Genomic DNA, 12131 nt, shown 5'->3' with positions numbered 1-12131 from the left:
TGATCTCAAATGTATGTGATTCGTGTATTCGAAGAAACAGCATAAATAGAACGGACAAAGCTTTAACAAATGATCAATGGCAATGTATATGTTCCCCAGCCAACTTGGAAGGAGGCTTTAAACTCGACGCCTATCAATACATAGATTGGAAGTGTTGTTCTTTGGTCGGTCGGCGCGGCTTTGTTTATAATAACGCCGCATTATTCCGGCGCCATGTTGGATTTGCATTATATTGACTCCTTGTTTGTCGTAAAAATCGATTCAAAATATTACAAAGCTGATAATGTTATGGAGAACTTCAATCTTCGCATATTTCACTTTTACAAACAGTGTAGTTTTTGTTTGATATCGATAGGGAGATTGTCTGTCTGGCTTGAGTTTTGTCGAATATTGAGCCGATCGCGAATACGTGTACTAGTAACATTTCTCAGATATTTCATAGCAACTGTACAGAAGCTCTAAGTTGCATGAGCTAATCAAATTTCTGTTACTAATGTGAAATACGGTCCGTTAGAGGTAAATAAGCAAGTTAAAAAGCACGAAAGTTAACTACTGGACTGCCACAAGCTCCCCTCCCCCAATACACATGTCAGTGTTTTGTCTAAGCTTGAAAACACGGTATTCCGACGCTCGTGTCCTATAGCCTCCATCGCGATTCTCAACGTTGACTATTAGGTTTGCCGGGTGAGGAAATTTGCTTTGGAAGGAGTTTGCCGGATACACACAAATAGTATATACAACGACTTATTGTGTCTGTATTCAAAATACCCATCCGATGTAGCCAATCGCATTTCACACACGAGATGGGTGTTTGGGAATGAGGACCAATCAGCACACGTGTCTCCATTTTCAAAACTCACAGTTGTCATTTCAGATCTTGACTCATTTCATTCAGAGTGGTTTCACGCTGCTCCGACCCCGATAGCTAAGTATTTGATCGCACGACTGACAGCGCGGTGAACTTTATGAAAGCTTGCAAATGATTCTACGTCAAGACTGGACACTATCTCGCCATGGAATTGAATTTTACTGCCGACGCCGTGGGACCAAATTCTGCTTTATAGAGCAACATCTGGCCTCCCGACCACCGAGGGTCGGGTTGGCCCTTTGTCGGTGCGATGTTTCTCGCCGCCCGGGCCGGGTCGGCTGACGCACCCTGTTAGCTCTTCGTCGTAGCTGCCGATTAGGTGATTTGGAGCTCCTTCGTCTCCGTGGAGGCCCTACACGTCTCACGATGGATTGGATACCACCGTTACGAACTTGCATGTTCACGCTTAGAAAATCTGCTGCGGCTGTGTAAATGTATAGGCTCTGGACTAGCAACTTTTTGTGTAAAAGGCCAGCTGGAGGTGTACGGATGAGAGAAGGAATGCTGAAATCCAGAGACCTACGGGAGTTTTATGTCATCAACCAGCACAGTAGAGTGAACTCAAAATGTTGAGACTGCGAATAAAACCCAAAAGTACTGGTGTCGGACCGACAAACCTATGGGAGCCAAAGGATCGACAGCCAGTACATATGGAGGAACGCATCAGGAGCAGTCAACTCTCAAATAATACTTAAAACTGCAAAAACAACGAAAGTTAATTCACATCTAGAAAGAATAAAACAAACACACTATAATTTATATACAGGGGAAGGGGGAAGCTGGGAGGGTATTTTTGGGCTGGGAATGGCCGGGGCAGTGAAAATGACGCTGCTATCAATAACAAAGGGTAATTGTGGCGCAGTCGAGGCCCGGGGAGATAATTAGGTGATAATTAACGGCTAATTTATGCATCCGTCATTCTCACACAAAAGCAAACGTCGCTAGTTTCCACACGTACGCACACGTGTACTTAGATTGCACGGTTCGCGCACACAGGTTTCCTCATAGAGGGCACGTTATGCACACGCGAGTGGTCCGTTTACTCGGATTTGCACAGGTGCCCCATGTAGGGGCACGTCACGTTCGCACAGTGGGCACCCGTTGAAACCCGTGGAAACTCTGGATTTACTTGCATGTGTACACGGATTTGCACAGCGGAAATCTGCGTTTTCGAGCAGTGATGTAAAAAGGGGAGCGACTATATCCAAACGACGTTTGTGTAAATGGAATGCCTCTCTAAAGGTAATGTCCACATACAAGCTTTACATGGATGCTCCATATAGATATACACATTACTTTGCACTCACTGTCGTGCTAGCTGTTTTAGTTTGTTTTAAGATGTTCCTTTGGTTCGTGTAAGGAAAGGGGGCAACAATATCCACACGACGTTTTCGTAAATGTAATTCCTCTCTAGATGTAATGTCCATGAGCTTTTACATACTCTATATAGATATACACATTACTACTTTCTCACTGGCGTGGTTTCAGCAATATATAACCAAATGGTAGCCAAAAGTTGTGGGCGTCCTGTAATGTAGGCTTAAGCCTAATCCAACAAAGTGGTGACAAATGTAGATGGGAAATCCTTACAGGCTGTACTACCGATAATAGCTAGTGACGAAGTCTTGTGACATGTCCTTTGATTTTGTTACGTAGGAGAGTGTTGCTGGCGCCACATGTCCATTAATAAAAAGCCTCCTATTATATTCAGAGTCTATGATATTGATTGAGTCAGCACTCGGCGTAGGCATAAGCCGTTCAAGTAATTCACGACTGACAATGGGAGATTATGATATTTGCATAATGGTGGGGGTGATTATCACATTCGGAAGGATGGGACACGTCATGTGTGTATGTGTGTGTCCATCGTGTGCCTCTTTTTGTGTTTGTGTGTGTATGAGTGTATGTATGAGTGTGAATGTGCATGAGTGTGTGTATCTTTGTGTGTGTCTGTGTATGTATGTGTGTGTGTACATGTGTGTGTGTTCCTGTGTGTATGTATGAGTGTGTGTTTGTGTATGTGCATGAGTGTATGTGTGTGTGTCTTTGTGTGTGTCTGTTTGACTATGTGTATGTATGCGTGTGTGCGTATGTGTGTGCACGTGTGTTCATCATGTGTCTGTCCGTCTGTATTTGCGTATATATATGTATATGTGTATGCATATGCATTTTCTTGTGTGTGTGTGTGTGTGTGTGTGTGTGCGTGTGTGTGTGTGTGTGTGCGTGTGTGTACGTATATGCTTGCGAGGGTGTGTGTATATGATTATTTGTATATACCTGTACCTATCCGTTTATGAATCATGGTATAGCTTCGAATTAATGATAGCTTCGTTAAGAACTTTAACGTAGCACTACAAGAACATATAGAACTCCATAGGGTATTATGAGAAAAAAAGGGGTCATTTAGGACGCCTTCAATGTGTTTTAATGATCTCTACTGCATCTCAGATATTGATCAAATGCCCGTAACTGGGACAAACTAAAGTTATTCAGTTCAAGGGACTTTCCCCATGACACCATACAGAGCAATTATAACGCTGCGTCGGTAAATATCGCGTTTAAGGAACAATATTTTCCAAGGCGATTTGATTATAATATCGCTAAGATGTTTTGGTTGTTGTCGTAGTTCAATTACCATGTTCGGTCAACATCATGATATTATAAATTGTGGTCTTCTGAATTGTCTGAGTGTGTTCTTACCCATACCAAAATCTACAAGACGAAACCAAGCATCTACAAGAATATATTAAGCCACCCTTAGTAGGGAGAGGGTGAAAAAAGCTGATCGGGTACGATTTCCATTTAGATACAGACTTCTATGATACACACTTGTATTGTGACTCATGGTGGCTCACAGCAATCATAAAGCTTCCTTCACTTATACTTAGGAAATATCCTGTTTGATAAAAGAGATGATACACATATACTAAGATCTGCCTTTGCATTTTTCAGTGTGTCCCATGCCAGACCTATGGTGAAGTACATCCGGTGGGAAAAAGATGGCGGACCTGTGGATCAGCACCACGAAGCCACGACATATCCGGGTAAAGACTCGTATGAATCCGTGCTGAGCCTACGGAACCTGACCAAATCGGACTCCGGCAACTACACCTGCGTCACGGGGCACCTGGAGCGCATAGTGGCGGCTAGCAGGCACGTCGAGGTCCACTGTAAGTGCATCCTTTTAGAAACAAAAACTTTAATAATAATAATGATAATACATCTGGTGTGTTATTTGTAGCTAGTTGGTACCCAATTGTGAGTAATGGGACTGATTTGCTCTCAAGGCACCTCCTCTCGAAAACACGGGACCCCCGTTTCACGTCCGTTCCGAAAGACGAATTCGTGAATTCTTGGTCCGGCTACAGCATCCCGACCTCATTTGGTGGCCTTCCATCGATGTAGTACAAGTACTGAGCGGACTATATGTTGCTTAACTTCAGAGGTCGAGGGGATTGGGTGTATCAACGCACCACATACTCGTAGCTTAATGGTACCTAGTGCGCATGTGCAGCTAAAGAACTGTGGGTAATATGTCAAAAGGTCTCGGCATCTAACTTGTAAACGATTCTCGTCTAAACCATTGTTTGCAATTTGCATAACAACGTCCGGACGTCTCAGGGGCTTTCACCTTTGACATATCACCCAGAATTCGCTGCGCAAGCGTACCCCGAACCGTGAATGTGGTTTATAACAGAGGGGATTCATTCCTCAAGCTACCGACATCTTGCACACTGCAGTCATCTTCAGTAAGACACTTGAAGTTTTTAACTTTTATTCAGCCTGTCAGATATTTAGCTTGAGGAATAAATCCACTCTACTATATACGACATACTTCTCAACGGATGGATCCAAGGGATGACTTAAGTGTGCAATATGGCGGTAGCTTGAGAACTAGAAATGAATTCACTGCACTATATACCGAACCGTGAATGCGCTTATCCCCGTGACTCCCCGGGCTACGGCAAAGGGTCGTGCTTCTCCCGTTTGTACGGTGTTAGACGTAGGCGGTGGACGTGACACTTGTTGCATACAGAGTAGGATTCCCGTCGCGATGAGTGACCCGTACTGACCTCTTCGCTTCGATCGTTTTATTTTTTTTTTTTCAGACATAGCAAAAACGCTTTGCTCTGGTTCATGAAAAAAAACATTACTTTTACCTTTGCACATCTGAAGTCGCTGATTTTGCTTTTCAAATACGTTTACTTGAGAATATATGCCCGATGTTAAATCGTAAGCACGTAAGCACATGTAGTGTGTATATGGAATAATGTGAAATCATGTATATTGCTAGTACCTTATTTGGAGACATGTCATTACCCAAATCAAATCATCTCGTTGTATGGCAAAATTATCATGAAGTTTGAGTGCACGTCTATGCAGTACCCGGAAAATATTTTTTTCTCATAAGTTCATAATTTCTTGGTCGACAGAGTACCTACCCATTCTGGTACCTCAAAATAACGATCCGAACTTGCAACACAATATTTCATAATTGGTATCTCCCCTGCCCTCGATAGAGACCTTGCGCCATTCTTCAAGCTTACATAAAGGCACGCGGGACTTTACCATTGGGTCGTTGCATTCTATACTTACGGTCAGCAAGCTTAATTTGTCAAGCGCTACATAATCGACACCAGCTTGGGCTTTGGCCAAATGGAGCCCTGCCTCTTAGTTATTGCAAGGCAGCTTCAGATGTTTATCTGAAAATCAGCTTACGAGTCAAGCAGCTACCGGTTCGGCCTTGATTCTGTTGAAATCGTTTTGCTGTAGTGCTTCGATCGATAGACCACAGGCAGTGTACCTTGCTCTAGGAGGCAATTGCATTGTTGAAAATGAAGCAACTGGTGCATACATTTGCTACCAGTATCATGTTGATAAATACAATTGCAATGTTTTATATGAAGATGACAACGTCACTGTCATGGCTAATGTCATTTTTGAATTAAGCTCCGATGAGCAACCAGCTTTTTTTCTGGTGCATCAAGGGAAATTAAAAGAACATGATGTACACGTCAACAGCAAATGATCAGCAATCAGACAGAACTGTTATAGTTACTTCTCTTGGCTACGTAATATGCAAGACCTGGTGGCTTCTTTCTTATAATTCTGTAATATTTGCAAAGTGTTATGCAAACTCGTGACTCATTGGGCCTTCCCATTGAAAGATTTTGGCCATTCTGCTTCAACACGAGAGAACCATATCAGAACTATCGATAGAATTTTAGGATTCTCTATCACTAAGAAAATTAGCCAATCATGGGCTCAGAAATTTTATGTCATCATGGCAACTACAAATCAATGCTAGTTTTCAGTCTGACAGTAATGGGTAGAATGTCCTCAATTCTCCACCAAGCCTCAACGGATCTCAGGGGTGAAAATGCCGATAGTTTCAGATCAAGACAGAATAAGTCTACAATACCGGCGGAAAATACTCATATAAAACTGTACAAGCACATAATCCCATTGTATGATATATATCATTGCAGAGTAACAATACGTTTTATCGTATGCCAGTGTTTAGCAATAAACCTATCATCATTATAGAAACATAATAAAAAACACCAAACTTTCATCTCAGTATATCCCTGTGGACATGCCATTTGTCATTCTCTAAGAGGGGTTGAGACGATTCATGTTCGCAACCTTTTAACAACGGTCGAGTTTATTATCTCCGCAAGCTACCATCTCTACAACTAATGGCTTCGCAATGATGTATACCTCTGAAACATTTTCAAACCCGGAGGAGATGTTTACAATGATGTATCTGCCCCCTTATGCGAAGTGAATATACCTCTTCACGGGATGTCGTGTATCGTGCTGATCCATTATCTTTCGTACCGAGAATCAGGTTGAAACAAGATAACGAAGATCGCAACCGTCCGTGAAATACTTCGAGTTTTTGTGAATTTCTTAATGGTATTTGCCACGACTCACTATTCACTATACCAGTCGATGCATGGTTAGTCCCTAGCCACCTATGCGGCTAAAATTAAGGTCATCAACCTCACTTAGCGGACCAGCCGCCTGTGGACATTACCATGCTACACTCAGGAAGGGGGTGTCAGTCTGTGATGCTGCAGAACCTGTCAATACTGCTAGGGGGTCAAAAATTGCAACATTTCCTTGAGAACTAAAAAAATACCCTATCATAACAACATTTATGCAAAATCATCAAAAGGATCTTGACTTATAGTTGCGAACGCAAGAAAAGAAACGAAAGCAATACCCCCGTCAAAGGTTTTTGTTTGCTTACCTTTTATATCCCTTGCTTTGACAATTCTAGAATTTCGACTTATTTCTTTATGATCTGTAGATCGTGTTTAGTTTTAATAATTTGCAGTGTTATGATTTTCTTGTTGTAGCTTATTACTTAGCTTTGATTATGTATTTTATCTTTCATTAGTATTTATATTATGTACATTAAGTTTCATTATTACCTAGTTTCTGTGGGGGGGCACGACAAGCTGCACAGGCTTCTGCCCCCCCCCCCCCTGCATTTTTTCCATTCTATCTATCATTTGTTTTTGATTGTAGTATATGTGCTGAAATGCATAAATCAATAATCAAAAGGTGAACCTCCATCCCGGAGGTAACGATTCCTGGAATTCTGCTGAATTTAGATTACACCAATGTATTCACGTCAGCTCTCCTGATGGGATGGTGGTTTTAATTTGACGGCTGCTTGCGGGGATGCCTAGTGTTTGGCGTACACTTGTGTTTAATCAGTAACGTTGTAGTGCCAACAGAACATCGCAGCTCGCACACCTTGATTGATACAGTATTGCTCGTTAGGAGCCCCTGATGAATGTACTCGTTAATAAATTTGCCGAGAGGTCGATGGGCCGAGGCTCGGCAGAACAAGGTCGTGACTGATAGGGTGATGCTTCACAGTTCGACAAGATAACAAGGATACACACACCTGGCTGCAATAAACTATCGAGACAAGTGCAAATCTTTTTTTTGTTAGTGCACATTACTTTATTGCTGAATCTGTCCTTTGTGGTATAATTAAATACTCAAAAATAGGGACCATTTGTAAACATTCAACAAGCATCCAGCACTAAAGATACAAAGATGGCTGCGATAAACTATCGAGACGTGAAACGGTACAATTTTGTTTTCGTTAGTGCACATTACTTTATTGAGTAATCTGTGCTTTGTGGTATAATCAAAAACTCAAAAGAAGGGGCCGTCTGTAAGCATTCAACAAGCATCCAGAACTAAAGATACACAGGCTGCGATAAACTATCGAGACACGAAACGGTGCAAAATTGTTGTTTTTTTTTAGTTCACATTACTTTATTGCGGAATCTGTCCCTTATGGTATAATTAAAAACTCAAAAGAAGGGGCCGTTTGTAAGCACCTAACAAGCAGCCAAAACTAAAGCTACACACCTTCCATAAAGTACCGAGACATGAAAACGGTGCAAAATTCTTTTTGTTACTTATAGCAGGATCTCTCTCTTGTGTTATAATGCAACACTGAGTTAATGACTTAATCTATTACAGTCTTACTGGAGGTTAACATAAGACAAATCAAGCCTGTGATGGAATCGAGTGGATTTTTAGTCCTGTAGTTAAGCAGCATTTTTTTAGTTTTGGGGTCTCCAGAGGATGTCATCCATAAAATTAAGTCGGTGTGTCTTAATCAAAACTCGTTTGTAGGCATCCAACAAGCAGCCATAACTAAGAATACATACACCTGGCTGCAATTGATCATCTAGACATGAAACAGTGTAAACATGTTTTCGTTAGTGCACATTACTTTGTTGCAGCATATGTCCCTTGTGGCATAATTAGAAACTCAAAAGAAAGACGCATTTGTAAACATCCAACAAGCATCCAGGACTGAGCATCAAAGGGATATAATAAATACTATCTCGTGACGTAAGAAAAGTGATTATGAAAATTTCTACATCGGCACAAGAGCAATTAACTGTTCTCTAATGCAGCAAAATTTACTCACCAGAATTTTCACTGCATCTCTTGGTCTTCTTCTCCTACCTGATATTCTTATTGTTTATTGAGAAGCTTTTCTCCATACGCGACTCTGCAAGATAATTTTAAACATTTGGACTTGGTGTGGTTGTACCTATTTTCTTTTTTACACACCGGTAGCTTTTAGTAACTTTAGAACTGATATGATTACTTCAGAAGATCAGTTAGGTTACAATGATACAAGCAGTGCTCAGTTATGTTACATAAAGATAATTTTAAACATTTAAACATTTGGAGTTGGTGCGGTTGTACCTGTTTCCCTTGAAACACTTCGGAAGCTTTCAGTAACTTAAGCTAAGTTACCACGATACAGACAGTGTTCTGTTACATTGTAAACGTCAATTATATTTACATTTTTAGTGTAGTGATATACGTTTACTGCGTTTGCCCCATCTGGAGAGTAGAGTTAAACCTGTGTCTATAGGGGAATACATGAATGTCCAAAGACTGTGACTAATAGAACATCATGGCAAACCACGCATTGGTACACATCAGTAGTAACTACTTTGTCTCTTGTTTTGCCCTCAGATCCTGCTACCATTGTGAACGCTTCAGACCTAGTCGTGGCGCCGGTATTGACAAAGGTGACCCTGTGGTGCGTCGCAGATGGGAACCCCCCTCCAAACATCACCTGGTACAAACTTGGATGGCAGAACGAACCGACCGCGACACTGGAGCCTTCAGACAGTACCAGAAACAACATCATCTTCAACGAGATACACAGGAACGATAGCGGGAAGTACGCTTGTTCGGCGGCGAATGGCATTGGGAAACAAGACTGGCGAACCATCAGTTTAGTAGTTCGTGACTCCACGCTTAACTCCGGTAAGTAACATGAATTACTTGAACATGAATGATAGTGTGCTTTACTGATTGATATTGCTAGTTTAGCAAGTTTAGCAAGTTTACAATGTAACCTTAAACAATACATTGATGCAAATTTTTGACTGTCAAACTTTCAGTCTTTCAATGAATCATGGCGTCACGTTATGCATATAGAACACGTGACTTATTGACAGGTAGGTCCCTAGTTGTAGACAGTTTGTAGCAACCCCCGTCTCGGCTTTTGTGTTGGAACTCACAGTTCAACTTGAATGGTGGAATAGTTTTTACCAACGCATTAAATCGTTCAAGCTAAAAAAATCCTAACCAGGCAAAAAATACCTTCTTCTTGCGAAGGTAATAATGTTAAATCCAGGGATTCACAGCTATATTTCGTGACAGACACCATCATTGCCAACAGGATGATAGTAACCCTTATCACTTTATATTCAGAAGGTGTTATACTTTACGTATTCAGATCAATCACTCTTAAGTGCAGCTGCTGGCGCTGATAACACCTCTGGTGTAAGAAGAACAGGTCTTTGTTCTGAAGTGCGATTGCGATCGAAGGGTGGTCAAAAGATTGCTTTGTCCACCTATCATCATGATGAACAGTTTCAATAAATAGCCATGATAGAAAATGAATTGATACCTGCTGTATGTAGGTCAAGCTATGATGGAGAGGCTGGTGGGGAGGTCGGATGGCTGAAGGGTACTATGTTATCCGCGGCATTGCCGTATACTTTATCAGGTCATCTCGAAGCCATTTTCTTCAAAAGGATTGGAGATCAATTAGTTCTGTAGTAAAAGAATGTAAAACAAATCAGTAGGTAAGATTTAAAAACCATGTGAAACTGCTAGAAGGCAAGCTGGTAGTAGGAGTCTTAGCTGATCTCTATCTAGTTTTGGTTAAAGTGGCAAATGATGCAAATTTCAGTCAGATCCAAGCTTTCAGCAAATAAGTGCATATAAGAATAACGTCATATTAAGTGATAATGACATCTAAATTTCAGTAATTATAAAACTTAACAAGTACATTGCTCCCTGCAAATTCAGTGATCTTACGGTAAGCCGTATTGAAATTACGAAGGGGGTCGAATGAGACCACAAGGCCAGGGAATGCAAAAAAAAGCCCAGGCTGGATAGAGTTAATGCAAAATTCTCCGTAATTGACAAAGCACAGTTGCTAAGTCAGGGTTAAGGTTTGGTTAGGGTTAGCGTTAAGATGCAACGCCTGTCTAATTCTGCTTTCAGGAATCGCTGGGTGATGGGGGGGGGGGGTGCAAAAGTTGCCGCCAAAACGTATTCGTCTTTCTAAAAATAAAGTTTGGGGTTTATTTCCTCCATTAGCAAAACTACCAGCAGATGGACCGTGGGTATCCATCAGGAGACCCCGCGGTCCCCTACAGCCCTTCGTTTACTGCAGGCCTTTTTTAAGGCGACCAAAATTGATGTAATTTGTTATCTCCTCTTCACTACCTTTCCAAGGTTTTCATAAATCATGGCTATCCTCTCCACCTTCTTCCTCTTTGATATTAGAACCCAGATGGCGAGACGCGTCCCGAGTGCAGCAATTCGGGTCGCACTGTCGTAAATTTATGGAGACACAGACAATTGATCCTGGAAGATATGTGCCAACAACCATTTATTTCTCCTGGCCTGAGACTTGATGTCGCAGTTTTTCACACAGACAAATGTTTTATCGTCTGAATCTCGTCCATTCACGAATGCCCCAAGTGTTCGTTCTCATGTACTTTGCGCTGATTGTCCATAGAGTTAGAAACTTCTGAAGAGATTCTCACAGTGTAACGGCTATCAGATAGGTACTCTTTATCGAGCGATCGCTGAAGTAGAGAGAATGGCCGTCACAACAAAGGAACCCCCCACGGGACATTTGCCGTTATGAATATGGCCGTCTGCGAGCACATTCAACTGAATCGTATGGGACATTACGGTTTTCAATTTTGCTTCCATTTGTTAGTTGGGGATTGTTATTGGACTGGACGTTAAATGTGGCGTGCCAAAATATTAGGGCGTTGCCCTTCACGGTGATATTTGCGAGAAGCTGTCAATATTGTATATGAATAAACATACAATCCGTAAATATACGGCGAGGTCAAATTCACGTGCGCAGACCGTCATATAATTTTGATGTAATAAAATTTTCAAGCAGACTGTGACAGAACCAGCCTACAACGATTTAAGACAATATTTCCTTGACAAGACAGGTGAATTTTGCTCGACATTATGGCAGCCAGTAACAGCTATAATAGTAGACTGTACACAACTCCTAGTGACCTTAATACGCAAGTAATTGTCCCAATCTTTTCAATAATAACGCTGGCCCCTTTTGCGTACTCTCTGTGTGGCTATCCACTTCCTTCAAGCAAACAATAATGTTTTCTTGATTCAAGCTTCTAGAAATTCAAATATATCAAAC

At 41.5% G+C, this 12131-nt stretch overlaps 1 protein-coding gene across 1 annotated transcript in view; it reads left to right on the top strand.

Moving 5' to 3' along the window:
- The window catches only part of LOC118432068, a 66540-nt gene that overhangs the window by 19703 nt on the left and 34706 nt on the right, over positions 1-12131 (top strand). Inside the window, exons 4-5 of the mRNA XM_035843577.1 lie at positions 3821-4038; positions 9398-9694. Of these exons, the coding sequence (XP_035699470.1) occupies positions 3821-4038; positions 9398-9694 (515 nt within the window). The remainder of the gene's footprint in view (positions 1-3820; positions 4039-9397; positions 9695-12131) is intronic.

This window comes from Branchiostoma floridae, chromosome 15 (genome assembly GCF_000003815.2).
Source record: "Branchiostoma floridae strain S238N-H82 chromosome 15, Bfl_VNyyK, whole genome shotgun sequence".
In the NCBI taxonomy this organism is placed as follows: Eukaryota; Metazoa; Chordata; class Leptocardii; order Amphioxiformes; family Branchiostomatidae; genus Branchiostoma; species Branchiostoma floridae.
Note: the sequence above shows the minus strand (reverse complement) of the source record. Positions and strands in the feature narration are given on the sequence as shown.